The sequence below is a fragment of the Periplaneta americana genome, chromosome 4, assembly GCF_040183065.1.
Source record: "Periplaneta americana isolate PAMFEO1 chromosome 4, P.americana_PAMFEO1_priV1, whole genome shotgun sequence".
NCBI lineage: Eukaryota > Metazoa > Arthropoda > Insecta > Blattodea > Blattidae > Periplaneta > Periplaneta americana.
In genome coordinates, this window is record NC_091120.1 from 202,787,581 (window position 1) to 202,807,470 (window position 19,890).

Below are 19,890 nucleotides of genomic sequence, written 5' to 3' on the forward strand. Positions count from 1 at the left end.
GGAAATTACAGGGAAACGGCTGAACGGATTTTAATGAATGACCTGTCATTTTGAAGCTTGGCATCCACGGATTTTCAGAAAAATAGTAACTTTCAGTGAAACGTTAGTTTTCCTACATAATTTTCCTATTTTCCAAAATCTATCAGTTTTGAGAACTAATTGCATTTCAGAATAAAACAAAACACACACAATAAACAATAGGCTATTACACGAAGGCCATGACCTGCAGGATTGCTGACATATTTAGAGCTCAAATTCAATTGGTTATTAAAAACTTCTAGCCTTACTAGAAATAATTTACAGGCCTGATTCTGCGGTGTGTAATTTTCTGAGTACAGTTATGTATTGGATATTAAAATCTACAAACCTTGAGATGGTTTGATGACATTATTACCATTAGAAATGCAATATTATTATAGTTAATGTCATGATGTGACAATTTTTCATTAATGATACGTGAAATGTTTTGGGGTTAAGTAAGTAGATTAGAGAATATCTTAAATTAGATATTCATTTCTATAATTTACTGAGTGACGGCTATATATATTATATATAACTACAATATTTACGTAAGATAATAATATTGTTATTAAAAAGCAAATATTTTTACAGTTATTAATCAAGTGGGGTTGGGTCTTTTTCATATACTTAATGGCGGTGTGGTGTAGATATTTATATGCGTCATTCTCTTCAGTATTGGCTCGAGAGAGCGCAAAAATTACAGTTCCTAAGGAAAGACCAAAAGGTATTACTTACTGATAAAATAAGAGGCTTAGAAAATTTTGTAGTCTCCCAATCATTTTAGCAAGATTTCTTAGCAGGATAAAATGATTTTACCCTCTACATTTCAAGCTCTACATGCAGCAACTATACCGAGAAGCTATGTCTATTGTTCGAAAGTATAGCAAACCTGACTTTTTTTAACTTTCACCTACAATCCACAATGACCTGAAATAGCTATTGCTTCACTTCCATATGAAAAACCCACTGATTGTCTTGACATTGTTACTTGCGTTGTTGCGCTGAAACTCAAAAACTGAAGATGGATAGGTTCAAGAAAAAGTATTTGGCATAAAGAACCATTCAGAGATAGTATGTCTCATTATTATGGAAGCAAATAACTTTCAAAATGTCTGGTATTCTTCAGTGAAAATAAATTTGAAAAATTTTTATTTGAACGTCTAATGAACTTAGTTTGCAGCATTTGCTGCACAAGCCACTGGTAAATAATAAAAGTAATCTTCTTGACTACAGTTCCGTGTGTTTGTTCCTTGCATATCCTCCTTCTGGTGTTCCGTAAACATAATGAAGTGTGCCTTGTCTTGCTGTTCCAGGGAAGCGATGGAACATGTGACGAAGATCCTGCAGACACTCCAGTCGTGAGTGTGCATGGGTGCCAACTGAATGAACCAACAGTACAATGTTTGTATATAGTAATGAGGCCTCAGCTGCAGCCTGTAACTTATTAAGCATTAATATATTCATATTATTCAACTGACTGCGTCTGTTGCCAACCTTATCAATTTCCTCTTTCAATTTCGTTCACAGCGATACAGAAGAGAAGAAGATGGAATGACTAAATTGTTTGTATGTCCCGTTACAAATGCATTAAGGTAGTGAAGTATGTCTTTGATATACATAAAGTTTATATTCAATAAAAAAAAGTTGATGAATTTTATAAAGACCTGTTTGACATTTTCTTCCAAAATCACTGGAGTTTACACGGTTTTGATTCTTCAGGTTATTGAAAACAGTAACAGCACTGCTTGGGGCACATAGTAGCATCGCGGTTAATGGAAGGTCGCGGGTTCGATTCCTGATGGAGTCATGGATTTTTCCATTAATATAATCCAGCTGAACCCTAGGCTTCATTGTTCACTCAGCCTTTAAGAGAAATGAGTACCACAGGTATTTCCTTGGGGGTAAAGATGGCAGGCATCCCTACTGTCATTAAATGCCGATTGTCTGTAAAGGTGGGAGCCTTAACCTTTAGCCACCCTCTGGGCCGATTTGGCCTGTCATGAGATTGACTTTATGTTTTATCGGCACTACTTTGATAAAAACACGAAATCCGTGGGCCATTTCTTGAATTCATCAGAATATTTCATTGATGAATATTCGTGACAACACAGGTTGTTCAGAATGAGTTATCAGTGATTTATTTTTTTTTTTAGATTTTTAGATTTATTTATTTAACCTGGTAGAGATAAGGCTGTCAGGCCTTCTCTGCCCCTCTACCAGGGGATTACAACTATAACATGAACAATAAGATTACAATTAATATTAAATTTACAATTACAATTACAATAAAAATTAAAGTACGACAAGAATACCTGATTAATGAAAGCTAGACATTTTATCATAGAAGTTAAGAACAAAGAATATTTTTGTATTTACTAAATTACAAATTAAACCTAGAATAACAAAATTCTATAGTGATGAAATTACCGGATATTGAGATATTTTGTGGTAGATTAAAAGAACTATTTACAAGAAACCATGTCTGAACGAGTCTCAATTATTGACCAAGTGCCTAGTAAGTTTGCGTTTGAATTGAATTTTATTTCGACAGTCCCTGATGCTAGCAGGTAACGAATTCCAGAGTCTTGGCAGGGCTATTTTGAAAGAGGATGAGTATGAGGAGGTGCGATGGGATGGTATTGTTAGTATTGTTTCATGGCGAGCACGTGTGTTCAGATTGTGGTGGGAAGAAAGGTAAGTGAAGCGAGACGACAGATACGAAGGAATAGAAGATTTATTCGTTGTTAGGTTCCGAAAATAATTGGTATTAAATGGTCAGATTACTTGTATAAACATTAACATATTATTTATCATTCATTGATGTACTGAGAACATATTGACGTAGGTTGTACTGAGTTTAGGTGGGTGTATTAAAAATGAAGTGGGGTACTTTTTCTTTTAAGTGGACAGCACTGAAATATTGACCATATAAAATATTTTTCTTCTCAGTGTACATGGCTGATACATACTTGCAAATTGGACCATATTTTGCAGAAAGGATACAACCCACATTATACCGAAACTGAGAAAATGTCTTTTAAAGTGAAACATGAGTGATAAATTCACAAGTAAATATAACTACATACTTATTGCTTTAACCAAAAGCATATTATACGAAGTATCTTTGTTCAAAATATGGATCCTTGGAATTATTTAATTATTGAGACATTTAATTTGTATGTGGGTTAGTTCCTTTCTGCAGAATGTGGTCTATTTAATACTTAGAAAATCCTATCTTTCTTCAATATATTAAAATAAATTTTCAATTTTCTAACATCAATTTAAATATATAATTTAATTATTCAAAATGGTGACTACAGACTTTTTCAGAATCCGCATTTTCTTCTTAATTTAACCTGTTTTCAACATTTCCATGTTTTATTACTTTCATTTTAAAGCTAAAATATAGCTCTACAGGACTGACTACAATCAGATTTTTAGGTAAATAAGTAATATTTTTAACTTTGCATTTAAATTTATGTAACAAATTTTGAAGGTTTTTTTTTTTAAACTAATACAGATGTTGAATAATTGATGCATATTCTAAAAACTATTTAGAAAAATCTATTTTTGGAAGGTATTAAGCTGTATCTATCCCCTTAATTCATTGATGAAGTCATTGATGACGTCATGCTTTTCAAGTTCTTAAATTTAGCAGGAATTATTCGTCAGCCTTAACAAGATCATTTTTAAATCTGCTAATACTGTCAGATTTTAAGACTGACGAACTGATGGATTGTAGATGTGAGTAATTTCAAGGGAAAAATTGTTCAAGGCAGCTTTACAGGAAAATATACCTTAAAGCCACATTTATAGATGTGAGGTTTGCGATGGGTTGCCTGGTGTAGTGGTCAGAAGATGACTAAAGTTGCATTAAGGGGATTAATACAAAATAAACATTGTTCAAACATTATTGATAATTACATTTCTGTTAAAAAGTAAATCTGTTCATCAAAGCCAGAAATTGTTTCTGGAAGCATAGACGATAGCAAATCACATTTTAATCGTTCTTGGTCTAGTTTTTACTACGCTGCTTTTGGTACAAGAGTTTGATGCCAGCCAAGGTTGCTGGATTTAGGAGTGGAAAAAATCCCAAGCACAACTTTAATTGCTTCCACCGTATATAGTTTATTTTATTTTATTGGGTTATTTTACAATGCTTTATCAACATCTCAGGTTATTTAGCGTCTGAATGAGATGAAGGTGATAATGCCGGTGAAATGAGTCCGGGGTCCAACACCGAAAGTTACCCAGCATTTGCTCGTATTGGGTTGAGGGAAAACCCTGGAAAAAAACCTCAACCAGGTAACTTGCCCTGACCGGGATTCGAACCCGGACCACCTGGTTTCACGGCCAGATGCTCTGACTGTTACTCCACAGGTGTGGTCCGTATATTGTCCATACTACAGAACGTCCATATGATAAAACCTCCATAAGGTGAAAATGTCCATAATGTCCAAGTTAAAAGAAAAATTCTGCTTGAATCGAACACAATAAATTTTATTCCATAACTCATACAAATAAGTATTATTAATCATCGGGAACCGGAGCCCCACTTTTAAGATGGTAACCAATACTTTTAAGGTAGCTATATGAGAATTTCTCTATTTTCTTTGTACCTGTTGTAGTTACTCACAATCTGGAGAATTTGTCTTTGATTCGTCAAATATGTTTTATTCACCGGCTCTTTAATTTGTGTATGCCCCCCTCTTTCTTGCAATATTTGTCTCCAAATTTCATTTCCTTCGCGCTTTATACACTGTATAAATCGCCAAATGGATGGATGATGTGCAGCCAACGCTCTTCCTCTTGCCTTAACACAGTTCAAGATGCACTTTACTTCTATACCTGCTTCATTGGCACTATGTAAAGGCTTATCTGTGCCATCCCGCAAAACCCGAATGTTATTCAGGTTGCTGTTAGTTATCATTGCAGCATTACAAATTTTCTTTTTACATATAGTCCACACCTGTGGAGTAATGGTTAGAGGGTCTAGCCGCGAAACCAGGTGGCCCAGGTTCGAATCCCGGTCGGGTCAAGTTACCTAGTTGAGGTTTTTTTTCCGAGGTTTTCCCTCAACCCAATATGAGCAAATGCTGGGTAACTTTCAGTGCTGGAGCCCGGACTCATTTCACCGGCATTATCACCTTCATCTCATTCAGACGCTAAATAACCTGAGATGTTGATAAAGCATTGTAAAATAACCTACTAAAAAAAAAAAATTACATATATTTTTGTCCTATCTCTATTAAAGTCATGACGTTGGTACAGGTACCCACGAAAATAAAGAAGTGGCTTACCCTTCTGTTATGGCACTAACTGAGAATTTCGTTCCATCTTCAAAAATTTCAGTTCTGGTTAGTACTGTACTTGAAAATTTTTACATAGACTACTATAACTTGAACAATGGATATAGTGTACATTATAGAGCTATGGACATTATGACTCTGAACATTAGACTGAAGTGGACATTATAGAACTATGGACATTTTAACTTTGGACGATTTAACATTGGACATTATTCCATGGACATTTTGACGTATGGACTTTATAATCCTGGACTTTATGTCTGGTAACCCTTTAATTGGATAGAGCCATGAGCCCCACTAGTGGATTTACTGCATGTCAAAGACAGTTTGTTCATGAATGAAGGTAAAAATATTCACTGCCCAGATCTGGCTTGATTCCTTTCTCAAGAATAATGCCACCATGATAATGTAAAGGAGGACACTGGTAACATCGAATCATAACTCTCAGCACAGAAGCTTCAGTGAACCTGCTGCCATACTGGTATGAAGTAAGTACACAAATCGGACTGAAATTAATTGAGACCATTTGGAGAATGACCAGTGGCGTAATTGGTAAGTACTCAGCATTAGAATCTAATCAGCTTGATTTTTCTACACAAAAGACATAGTGCGATGTCTAGTGACAAAACCTTGCACTCCTGTCCGAGATTTAAATATGCCTAGTAGATACTTCTCACCTATGCAGCTCCAGCTTGGGCTTTAAATTTATATATCTTCTCACCATTCGTGAGCTGCCACAAGGGACAAAGAGTGCTTAACCACAGAAATTTTTACAAGTTCATTGATTTTGTTTTAACAATGAAATTCCTACAAGTACATAGCTGCAAATAACTTTTTTTTTAGGTCAGTGGAAATATACCTATTTTTTAGAGAGGTATGTGTTACAAAAAAGTAAAGAATGCTACTAAACTTAGTTTGATTTCGAATATAGGTGATTCTTCAGGAGAGCAATTGATCCTTTCAATGCAGCTAAGGTTACAATCGGACTAATAGATGTAGGTATTCCAAGCCTCTTAAACACATGCTGCTCAGTTTTTGAGTCAAATGTTTGAAATTTTTTTTGCAAGATCAGTAGCATATTTAGAGAAATATCAAGCATCAGTTTTGCTATATCTTTACTACAAAAGGAGGAAAAAATTTGTATAACTACATCATACCTAAAAATATAAATTTTTAATTGCCACTACAAATATTTCATTTTTTCATTTAAAAAAGTATTCATTTAATCATAAAACCCATGCGCCTTTTTGTTAACCACAGTGTATAGAACCTGCAGTAAAAATATCATGTTCCTAACATAAAAATTGTAAGAGCCTTTACACTTCGAACCTGATGAAATGTACTGAAAAAAAAGTGTGAGAAAACAGTCTGTAAAATTTGCATGGAATTGAATGAAATTCCTACTATGGGGATCGTTACAAACTGATCAGTCAGACAGGCTAGCTGTTTGTAACGATCCCACAGTAGGATTTCACTTGAAGAGAGATTCACTCTTCGAAACGTGTTATAATTTTTGACAATGGAAGAAGTACAAACTGCTCAACTATTGGGCCCTTATTTTATATTTGTAAACACATGGCCTTAGAATTTTATTTCTATTCTGAACGAAATTGCGAGAATTTATTCTCTCTCTAGTGAAGCAGTAAACAAATATGAAAGGCGTGCATGCTTGAGAGTAAATTATTGTCATGTTAAAGCACAGACATGGCACAGATTTATTCAAAGTATATGTTGCGGACATATTGTGACTCTGAAGCGCTCCGGGCGTAATATCTGCGAGTTTATGAAATGAGCACCGTACTCCGGAGATAAGGAATTTGTTTTGATTATACTACTGAAATAATTAATCTAATGTTAGAGGTAGTTAAAATAATTGTCAATTATTAAAAAGGAAATATACCGTATATAGCATATTTATGGTTTCTGGGTTCCAATAAGGAAACAATAAAGGTGTACAAGTACAATATCCCATGGAATTGTTTTTGATATCTAACTACCCTGGAATGTGATACTAGCGCTGTTGGTGTTAAAATTAGTAGTATTAGCTCCTTCCGTTTCCTGTAGTTGTGAATAGCACCATGAAAGCTAAAGGAGAGGTACATAAAATTATTAAAAATAATGTATAGTTAAGTATAGTGATTCTTGTTATAGACGAGTTGTGTTCTTAGTTTTAGTCTAGTATTATCTATTTTAATAACCTTACGAGGTCTAGTTGTAGAACGGTTCAAGAAGTATGTTTCGGCGTGGCCATGTTGATGAACATGTGGCCGTTTTTATTGGGAATAATTTGAAATAACATTATTTTGTGTAGTTTAATTGATAAATACGCATTTTTAGTATTAAATTTTGTATGTTGATATGAACGGGACAAATTTCACGTATTGAAAGCTTTGATAAAGGAAGTGCAGGGCAACTGAATGTTCGGTTTGATGGAAATATTTAACATACTAATGAAAGAATCCCATGCTAGTTAAACTAGTACAGCTGCATGAAGACGTAACCGGGAGTGTGGAGCTTTGTTCTCACATGGGGTTCTGTTTCAGTTGAAAGAGTTCGAAGTGATCGGGAGGAAGCTCCCGACAGAGAAGGAGAAGGTGACTCCTCTGTACAAGATGAGGATCTTCGCCCCTGACGCCATTGTGGCCAAATCGAGGTTCTGGTATTTCCTGCGACAGCTAAAGAAGTTCAAGAAAACTACAGGAGAAATAGTTTCTATAAAACAAGTGAGTAAGAAGAGGACGGAGCATTAGCAATCCTTCAGTTGCTGTTAGGTGGATTTTTAGGGATCCGTGAATTTGGTAATTCTTGGATAAATTCCAACCTTGTGCACACAGAATAAATTATTGGCACTGAAAAGTGCCTATTCGTAAGCATAATGATGCGCATTCGACAAACGCAGACAAATCTGCTCTTAAAGCGATAGGTTTGGAAGTAAATCCCAAAAAGACAAAGTATATGATTATGTCTCGTTACCAGAATATTGTACAAAATTGAAATATAAACATTGGAGATTTAACTTTTGAAGAGGTGGAAAAATTCAAATATCTTGGAGCAACAGTAACAAATATAAATGACAGTCGGGATGATATTAAACTCAGAATAAATATGTCGAATGCCTGTTATTATTCGGTTGAGAAGCTTTTATCACCCAGTCTGCTGTCAAAAAATTTTAAAGTTGGAATTTATAAAACAGTTATATTACCGGTTGTTCTTTATGGTTGTGAAACTTGGACTCTCACTTTGAGAGAGGAACAGAGATTACGGGTGTTTGAGAATAAAGTTCTTAGAAAAATATTTGGGGCTAAGAGGGATGAAGTTACAGGAGAATGGAGAAAGTTACACAACACAGAACTGCACGCATTGTATTCTTCACCTGACATAATTAGGAACATTAAATCCAGACGTTTGAGATGGGCAGGGCATGTAGCACGTATGGGCGAATCCAGAAATGCATATAGAGTGTTAGTTGGAAGGTCAGAGGAGAAAGGACCTTTGGGGAGGTCGAGACGTAGATGGGAAAATAATATTAAAATGGATTTGAGGGAGGTGGGATATGATGATAGAGACTGGATTAATCTTGCTCAGGATAGGGACCGTTGGCAGGCTTATGTGAGGGCGGCAATGAACCTGCAGGTTCCTTGAAAGCCATAAGTAAGTTAGTTTCCTATTAAAAATTAGAAAATATATAAGAGATTGTGCTTTCAAACAAGGAGCTAATTACAGTAGAACCCCGATTATTCATTACCCTATTAACCAATTGGCGGATTATCTGTCTGTCATTCTCTCCTTTTTTTTTTTTGCTGCAGAAATAATATTGGCTACTGTACGTCATATAAATTCAATGATATAGAAGTCATCGGATTAATGGTGGGCGCTAGAGGGACCATAACAGAACATTCGTGTCATTCTGTCATAAATTTGGAGTCCCAACAACAACAATTAAGGAAATTTCTATGATAGCTTTGGAGGGTTCTCTGCAGATTTTACAGCGACACTTACTTACTTACAAATGGCTTTTAAGGAATCCGAAGGTTCATTGCCGCCCTCACATAAGCCCGCCATCGGTCCCTATCCTGTGCAAGATTAATCCAGTCTCTATCATCATACCCCACCTCCCTCAAATCCATTTTAATATCCTCCCATCTACGTCTCGGCCTCCCTAAAGGTCTTTTTCCCTCCGGCCTCCCAACTAACACTCTATATGCATTTCTGGATTCGCCCATACGTGCTACATGCCCTGCCCATCTCAAACGTCTGGATTTAATGTTCCTAATTATGTCAGGTGAAGAATACAATGCGTGCAGTTCTGTGTTGTGTAACTTTCTCCATTCTCCTGTAACTTCATCCCGCTTAGCCCCAAATATTTTCCTAAGCACCTTATTCTCAAACACCCTTAACCTATGTTCCTCAAAGTGAGCGTCCAAGTTTCACAACCATACAGAACAACCGGTAATATAACTGTTTTATAAATTCTAACTTGTACTTCAATTCAAATTACAGTTGAATTTTCTCATTCTATTTTATTTTTTATCTGTTTTATATTTTACTGCAAATTTTCATTATTGTAAAACATTATTTACTGTAAATTTCAGTTCATTGTATACAAACTTCTTGTAAGACATTTACAATGTCACACCTTAAATGTTACTGTTTAACATTGTTTGTCTTTGGCAACCTCACCAAGTTGGGGAAGATTAAAAATACTAGTACGTATTTTTACTGGAGAGAGTTAATACAAGCCTTTGCCCATACACAGTATGATCTACTGTTCGAGTAATTAACTGTTCTACAAAATGTCTTCCACAAGTGCCAAAAAGAAAACATGTAGTGCTAAATATCGAAGAAAAGTGAAAATAATTGAGTGGTTTTGGAAAAGAGGGACTGTGGTTTATCTCACATCAAACAACGAGATTGGAGTTGCAACTGTGCGAGATTTAATAATAATAATAATAATAATAATAATAATAATAATAATAATAATAATAATAATACAAGAATAAATAAAATGTATAGATTAAACATGTGACCTATACTTTTTCTATCTTTCCAAAGACAGCTATCATAGGGAGTTTCCTTGACCCTTAGAAACCCGTCATTGACAATAAGACTTAATTAGTGAGCTTCTGATGCACCATCTAACATGTTGAAACACATGGCCACGGAGAAAATTACGAAATGGAACTGCATTATGCACTTCATTTACGAAAGCCATTTATAATACAGATTATTCGATTTTTTCAATTAACCGTTCAGCCCACCCTCTTCATTACCGCAGATAAGTTCACTCCTGTGGAGTAACGGTTAGCGTGTCTGACCGCGAAACCAGGTGGCTTGGGTTCGAATCCCGGTTGGGGCATGTTGCCTTGTTGAGGTTTTCCGTCAACCCAGTATGAGCAAATGCTGATTAACTATCGTTGCTGGACCCTGGACTCATTTCACTGGCACTATCACCATTTCATTCAGACACTAAATAACTTGATGCAGTATCGTAAAATAACTCACTGAAAAATCCACGGATAATAGAGGTTCTACTGTAATGTCACGATCTATGCGCCATAAACAGGTTTTTTGTCCTGCATCCAATACGATAGACTTTGGACATGTGCATTTGTTCACATGTGGATTCTTCTTGTATGCAGTGAGGATTGTGTCTCTTTAGACGAGGCCACTTTTAGTGGCGCTACGAACTCGCGACAGTAGCGCTGCCAACGGACGACTATTGGCCACCAATTCCCCACACCGTCACGACAGTGTACAGGCTTAATTAGAAAAATATGTCACGACAGAATAATATAGAATGACGATAATAATAATAATAATAATAATAACAACCATAGACTACTAAATTGCTGGACTAGTGCGAATTGCGAATATATAATTTATGTAGTAATAATAATAATCCGTGGCGCTACAGCCCATGAAGGGCCTAGACCGACCAGCTGGCTGCTGGCTTCACGCCCACATGCCGAAGCAGAGGTGGGCTATCATCCAACCAGAATGGCGGTATCGTGTGGTTAGCACGATGATCCCCCCAGCCGTTAATAGCTGGCATTCGCAACCGGATTTCACTACTTATCGTAGCTCCCCAAGTGCATCACGATGCTGGGTGGGCACCGGTCCCATACACTGGCCGAAATTTCATGAGAAAATTTCTTCCCCTGTGAGGACTCGAACCAGCGTGCATTCTGTAGCACAAGCCCTAGGCAGGATGGCTTAGACTGCGATGCCACGGCGTGGAACATTTATGTAGTAAAATCCCCTTTATTTCACGTTAAAATAAAATAATGTGGTAAATGAAATATTAACAAAGAGATGAAGAATTGGGTGATCTCAGGTTCGAACCTGGGTTCAATTACACCATGGCCTTTGGCTTTGCCATTACCCTACTGATACCTATTTCTAGTATATTGGTTGAATTACTCGTACGTGTTTTATGCCATTCGTGTTGTAGTTGGTTTCATGTTTGGTGCCTATTATATTTAATTTTGAATTCTTAAAAAGTAAACAAAAATATGTTTTATGCCAGATCGTTCCTCATTTGCATAATTTTAAATTAATATTTTTTATCGTCCTGATGTAAATCATCGAACAAGGTATGGAATAGTCCTCGATTCAGTCTTTCCAAACTAATGGATGAATCCAGACTCTTCTTCTATTTTTACGTCCATTCTTTCTCCATATGAGCAAATTTGCCAAAAGTATATCTCCTCCTACATCCATGTTCACTGAAAGACTGAAAAATTGTCTACAAAAATTTAGCAGCAGCTCCACTAAAAGTAGCCTCATCTAAAGGGACACTAAGTATCATAGCTTGACTAAATTGATAATTGATGTAAATATATTCTGCAAAAATAGAAAAATAACAGTAATAGGAGTAAGAATGTTATGAGAATAAGAGCAATAACTTATTATGTAGAAATGTAAAAGCTGAGGATTTGATTTTGTCGTGTTCGTGCGCAGATCCCAGAGAAGTCCCCCGTGAAGATCAAGAACTTCGGCATTTGGCTGCGATATGACTCACGGTCAGGCACCCACAACATGTACCGCGAGTACCGTGACTTGAGTGTATCGGGCGCCGTGACACAGTGCTACCGAGACATGGGCGCCCGGCACCGTGCGCGTGCGCACTCGATCCAGATCATCAAGGTGGAGCAGGTGAAGGCGGCCAACTGCCGGCGCCCGCTGGTGAAGCAGTTCCACAACTCCAAGATCAAGTTCCCCCTGCCAAAGCGCATCCAGCAACGCAACTTGCTGCCCCGCTTCTCGGTCAGGAAGCCGCGCACTTTCTACATGTAACGTGCTGATTGTTGTTCTGTGAATAAACACTTTTGCAGAAATAACATTGCATTACTTATTGATACATCCTAGCTGTCCGGTATATGAGCAGTAGAGCCCAGATGTTCATGAAAGAACATAAAATGTTGGTTAGAACGAGTACTCAAATATACTTTGTTTATTGGTGTCTGGTAGCATGAACCCATTGGTACCTAAAATTCACAAACAAAATATACCAATCAGGCCTCTTATAAACTACAAGAATGCACCAGCATATAAATTAGCGAAATATATACTGGGTGTTCATTTCAAAGTGTGTCATGACGTCACTGTTGGTGAGTCAGTGATTTGAAGCGAGTTTCAGCTTTTATGTCAGAGAAGTTGCCTATTAATCAAGGCGTTCAATCTGAACTTAAGAACGTGTACGGTATAACTTGAACGTCGTAGCAACAGATGGCGGTCTGTACGGTCTGTGTGCTACCATAACCTATTTCGAACTGTGTTTTGCGCCGGCAAGTCGTACGCAGGGTATTTGTTATCGGTTGCGTACGGTCACATGCCACAGCACAAATCAAATGCTCCGTGTCCATGTAGACCGTCGAAGTTAATGTCAACAAATACTGTACGTAAGTAATTGTCTTAACCCTCTCCCCATATCCTCACAGTAAGGAAAAAACTCACCTCAGTACGTGTTTCCAAACAGTTTACATTCCTGCCACTACCGGCATTACCGTACGTATCATTAAGTACTCTTCAGAATGAACGCCGTACTTGCCAGGCAACTTCTCTGGCACATAGGTAATACACCTTTGCGGAAATGTAGGAAGATTGAATTCTCTAGGCTCATCGGCTAGCCACATGACGGCATACAGTGAGCCATGACACACTTTGAACTGAACACCCAGTATATTAGCTGAAATCTTCATTCATAATAAACACTGTCAACAGCAAACACGCAGAGAGAATAATGTACTGGCATCGATATGTAGATGACATAATAGTCCTATATAATGGAAACAAGAGACAAATAGAAAACCTACATCAACAACTCAACAAAATACATCCCAAATTAAAATATACAATAGAAACAGAACATAACCAAGCTATAAACTTCTTAGACATCACCATAACCAAAACAAATAACAGACACGAATTCAAAGTCTACAGGAAACCCATCACAACCACAACACACACACAATTCATTAAACCATCCCATACAACATAAACATGCAGCTTTCCGTACAATGACACACAGATTAATTAATATACCAATGAACAATGACAACTACACTGAAGAATTAAGTATATAGCACATGACAATGGATACAACCTTAACATAATAGAGACACTAATAAAAAAGGCAAAACAAAAACAGAACAAACCAACACAAACACCACGTGAGAATAAATACATAACATTAACATATCACAATACCAATACTCACAAAATTGCAACTTCATTCAGAAAACTAAAATACAAGATAGCATACAAAACAAATAACACAACACAGAAATATCTAAATAATCACATTAAACATGCGAATAAATATAATTCAGCTGGGGTTTACAAACTAAAATGCAATAGTTACCCACATTTTTACATAGGACAGACAGGAAGAAACTTTCAAACAAGATATAATGAACATATTAAAGCTATAACCAAACCCTACATCACATCAAATTACGCAGAACATATCAACAGTAAAGGCCCATTCACAATGAAAATTAAACATAAACATAACGTAAGCATAAAACCTTGTGTCCATATTATTTAATGAAAGCATTCACAATGAATTACATAAGCATAAACTTAATCTTAATCATAAGACGTTAACATGAAAGTTTGCAAACTCCAAACTTTCATGCTTATGTTTATGCGATTTGGAAACAGTACACAAGCGGAAAGCGTGTTTTCACTTTTTGTTTAACATCTCATGGGCTTTGCCTACAGGCAATATTTTGATCTATTGGCCGTGATGATAGCTAGGCGCGCAACATGGAATCATATGACGAAAAGTTGATTATTTTGATTTCAAGTATTGAAAGCCATATACTGATGCCATTGTAGTTATTAGAAACATAAATTGAATAGCTACATCGTCAGTCAGTGTGCAATTCTCCATTTTTATGTAATAGATTCTGTAGTTTTGTTGATTCGGTATGTTTGTTCCCACACACGTTTTATGTTTACATTATGTTTAATTTTCATTGTGAATGGGCCTTGGCTACTTAAGTTTGTGGCATATGTTTATGTGCTTATGTTAATGTTTACGTTATGTTTAATTTTCATTGTGAATGAGCCTTAATCATGCCTACAATAATATAGAAACAGATATGGAAATTCTACACATCACACCAAAAAGTCCACAGTTGTATGTACGTATGTATTTATTAATACTACAATTGGGTATACACCCGGTGGCAATGATATATAATATACAGTAATTACAATTACATGAAATAAAATAAAATAAACGTAAATCTATAAATAGTAGATGCAATAAACCTAGGACTATAATTAAAAACTATTCTATAATAACGCCTAAGATAAGCAAAAGTAAATCTAACTTATAAGTACTTCTATTTCACCCAACTATTACCAATTTAAATAATTACATATCACCTTAATTAATTACATACCAACTTAATTACATATCACCTTAATTTATTTACATATCAACTAAATTACATAGCATCTTTTTTTTTTTTATATTCTGAAAACATTTTTTTATACAATAAATTTGGTATACCTTAAAAACGGATCTAGAATGATTTAATATGGTGTGAAATACAGGCACAGTAGTAGTATATTACTTATAGATTAAAGTTATGACCACAAGCACTTAAATAGTCTAGAATTATTCTGTTATTTTGCTTGTATTGTTGGTAATTCTTCAGAATTACTCCAAACTTTAAGGGAACATTCATTATTGCTTAGTGCGTAACTTAACACAGGAATTTTATAAAATTTAAATATTAACAAAGAAGCTAACCATAAAAATGTAGGAAAAATTAATATTCAAATTAATTTGCATTATATGAAAAAAAAAAAAATTCATAAGGTGGACATTGTAAACTAATTTCATATCATCTTAATTAATTACATATCAACTTAATTAATTGTATATCAATTCAATTAGTTACATGACACAACTTAAATAATTACACTGCACTCCAATTACATTTTCAGTCTAATCTTCTCAACCTTTCCTTAAATGTATTGATTTCAAGAGGACCACCCTGAAAGATTGCTGCAGGTAAGCTGTTCCAGTCTACTATTGTGCGGTTAACAAAGGAAAATTTTGCCACGTCCGTTCTTTGTTTCCTACATTTAAACTTCCTAATATGATCAGCCCTTCCTAAGTATGATGGTGTTGCTAATCTAGCATTGATATCGGTACATGCTTTGTGTCCCAATGTGCCTTAAGCAATGCGGTGACAGTTAAACATCTTAGAACAATATGAAATATACAAACATACAATAACATACCCACAACATATACTTAATACACAATTACAGTTCAATACCCACACATTATTCGATATCATGATACATAGCACACAAACAACCATACCCCACTATAGGAGCAACACACCCCCACCCTTACAACTGACGAATGCAAATGGCAGAATTCAAAATCAACAGGAACATCAGTAGTTCGTAGGACACTGAAGATGATGCAGAACGAGTGTCGAAACGGGCCGTCTGTCTAAGGTACATAACCTTTTTTAAAAATTTTAATGCTTTTAACGTGTCGTTAAACAATTTTAAGTGTTTTAAAAATGAATTTTCTTCTATTAACATTAGCTTAATTAGTTAATACTAATATGAAATTGATTAATTTTAATTAATGCTATTTTAAAATATTGACATTAAAATATACTACAAAAATGATAAATTTGCTTTCGAAGGGAACAAGAGTAAGGTGGTCCACAGAACTGTTCTGACTTAAAAAAGTGGTCCCCACTTCAAAAAAGTTTGAGAAACACTATACTAAAACATTGATCAAATGGAATGCTCAACTTACGCTTATTGTGTTTGCAGATCCATCTTCGTTTGTTGTTATATTTTAGGATAGACTTACCGTATGTCAGCATTTATTTTTCACTGTAACAACAGAAATATGTCTCATTGAGCCTATATTCATTGTATCATGGTACTGTTTGTCAATGACAACCTGTAGTGGTTACAGGAAGAAATATATATATACACACACACATACATATATATACACAGGTCCACATCTGTGGAGTAGCGGTCAGCGCGTTTGGCCGCGAAACCAGCTGGCGCGGGTTCGATTCCCAGTCGGGGCAAGTTACCTGGTTGAGGTTTTTTCCGGGGTTTTCCCTCAACCCAATATGAGTAAATGCTGGGTAACTTTCGGTGTTGAACCCCGGACTCATTTCACTGGCATTATCACCTTCATCTCATTCAGGCGCTAAATAACCATAGATGTTGATAAAGCGTCGTAAAATAACCTAATAAATACATATACACACATTTTCTCGTGTTAATGAACTAGGTTTAAAGTTACCTCAGTCGACTAGTTATTTTTCAATAATTCCTGCTATTTGTCACTGAAAATGATATTTGAAATTATGATTTTTTTCCAATACTGGTACCTGTTATTTAGACAGTAACTAAGTAGGTATTTTGTTGCCAGAAACATTTATTTCATATTTTTTTCCAAAATATACCATTTACTTTTTAAATCAATGGTCGTCAGCACTCGCTGAAATGGGTTATGGGTAAGCAGTGCATGGCGACATACATCTCGTGCAGGAAGAAGCGTACCTGCCCCAGCAGCCATAAATGCATGCTGGTGCTGTAAGAGATGCTAGCCCGAGAGTGCAGTGTTCTGATGACAGCTGTATGGCTTCATTTTTTTTTCCAGAACCTATTGCTTCCGTAATGCCAATATGGCGGATTCCTTGCAAGTTCTCCTATCAGAAAATATAGTGTTTAAATCACTGAGTTTCATTTACATAATTTTATTTTCATCCAAGTTGATAAAATTGATACAATATTTAGATTTTATAAATAGATAACTCAACAATCCCAAAAAGACAAAGTCTATGATTATGTCTCGTGACGGGAATATTGTACGAAATGGAAATATAAAAATTGGAAATTTATCTTTTGAAGAGGTGGAGAAGTTCAAATATCTTGGAGCAACAGTAACATATATAAATGATACTTGGGAGGAAATTAAATGCAAATAAATATGGGAAATGCGTGTTATTATTCGGTTGAGAAGCTTTTGTCATCTAGTCTGCTGTCAAAAAATCTGAAAGTCATAATTTATAAAACAGTTATATTACCGGTTGTTCTTTATGGTTGTGAAACTTGGACTCTCACTTTGAGAGAGGAACAGAGATTAAGGGTGTCTGAGAATAAGGTGCTTAGGAAAATATTTGGGGCTAAGAGGGATGAAGTTACAGGAGAATGGAGAAAGTTACACAACACAGAACTGCACGCATTGTATTCTTCACCTGACATAATTAGGAACATTAAATCCAGACGTTTGAGATTGCCAGGGCATGTAGCACATATGGGCGAATCCAGAAATGCATATAGAGTGTTAGTTGGGAGGCCAGAGGGAAAAAGATCTTTAGGGAGGCCGAGACGTACACGGGAAGATAATATTAAAATGGATTTGAGAGAGGTGGGATATGATGATAGAGAATGGATTAATCTTGCTCAGGATAGGGACCAATGGCAGACTTATGTGAGGGCGGCAATGAACCTCCGGGTTCCTTAAAAGCCAGTAAGTAAGTAAGATAACTCAACAATATGTACAGTAACTATATTAAGAGGACCAAATAAATATAAAAGACTTCAAATTAAATTTTTTTTGTGTAGATTCCATGCTAGTGACAAAAAAAGGCACAAAATAGAAGACTGTGATGATTTCATTGATATTGTGGAGAAAGGCAAAGGAAGAAAGAGGTCACTGAAAAAAGAAGGCTGGAAGAAAAGTAAGATGAAAATAGAGAATCGTAACAAACAGAATAAAGAGTGGAAAGTTTCTTGTGTTCACAATGGCAAACAATTCTGTAAAGTAAAAGATATTCCTCATAAAGAGATGGAAGTATTTCATAATAAATATTGGTCACTTCAAGATGCTTTTTTTCCATTTAACTCTTTGTAGGCCCATAGCTAGAGAAGGCAGGGGGACTTTGCCCCCCTATAGCATCTTGTGTGTCCCCCCTAGGTATGTTGAAGACTGTAATTAGGTTTATTGTTATTGCCCAGTTGTTAATCTATCAAGAATTTGCAAGATATACATAGTTTTTCTCTTAATGCACAATCTTCATTCTAGGCATTTAGTATCCAGTGGGCAGTGAAATTTTCACGGCTTCCTAAACTGTACTTTTTCACAATAGTTACATGATTCCACGAAAAAAACTGTGATGTAAGTCCTGCCTCCCCCTAATGGCAGCTGCCCCCCTTGAAAGAAGTTCCTAGGTACGAGCGCTGATTGCTGCTCAATTATGAATGTAGCCTGGTTCGTTACGAATCGTTGAACACCACTGCGAACGTTCTATCACTTCGCATTCTCGAGTTACACTGCCTTGGTTGTCTCACGACTCGCCCAATTCGTGCAACTTCCCCTCCCTCCCGCGTATCATTAGCTGACGTCATCTGCTCCAACTCAAGGTCATGTTGGATACATTTATTCTTCGTCTGTCGATCGTCGTTTACTTCATTGGAATATATCGTGTAGTTTAGAAATTATAGGTCCGACAAAACTGACCTGAAAATGTGTCAGTCGATTTGCTATGTTCGACTCGTGACAAGAACAGTTTGGCTGTGAGAGGATAACTGCGCATGCGCGGTCTTGGTTAATAAAAACCTAAACTAACCAAAGCTAACTTTCGTATATGCAAGATGTATAACCGGAGCACGAAGGAAACTTCTTGATTTGATCTGGAATGTGCACGCGAAAATAAATCCAGGTAAGGATGACGCTGGCACTGCATGAGAAGTCCGCGCATGCGCCACAGCCATACTGTTCCTATCGCGAGCCCCTTCTGATTTTTTAGAATAGCATCTCAGTACTGGACCGAACTTAATGGACGTATTCACGTCAAAAAGGTTGGATCAATGATACGTTACAGTTTCAGCTTCAATACAGGTAAAAAAAATATTAACTTTATGTGTTGTATGATAATCTAAATGTAGAAAATTCTAACGAGCCGCCACTGATTAATTCCAAGATTAATATTATTTACATGGACTTCTATCAGATGGCAGGTTAACACTATTTTATGTAATGCAGCTT

General features: G+C 36.1%; 2 protein-coding genes across 2 annotated transcripts in view; both read left to right on the forward strand.

Moving 5' to 3' along the window:
* Window positions 1-1,494, forward strand: part of LOC138698644 (PAX3- and PAX7-binding protein 1) — a 48,426-nt gene extending 46,932 nt beyond the window's left edge. Inside the window, exon 16 of the mRNA XM_069824769.1 lies at window positions 1,335-1,494. Within this exon, the coding sequence (XP_069680870.1) occupies window positions 1,335-1,383 (49 nt within the window). The 3' untranslated portion in view covers window positions 1,384-1,494. The remainder of the gene's footprint in view (window positions 1-1,334) is intronic.
* Window positions 1,495-7,326: 5,832 nt separating this feature from the next.
* RpL18A (ribosomal protein L18A) lies at window positions 7,327-12,670 on the forward strand. Its single transcript, XM_069824770.1, has 3 exons — window positions 7,327-7,426; window positions 7,874-8,053; window positions 12,291-12,670. Exons 1-3 carry the CDS (start codon window positions 7,409-7,411, stop codon window positions 12,624-12,626), a joined length of 534 nt encoding a protein of 177 aa, XP_069680871.1. The 5' UTR covers window positions 7,327-7,408; the 3' UTR covers window positions 12,627-12,670.
* The last annotated feature ends 7,220 nt before the right edge of the window (window positions 12,671-19,890 follow it).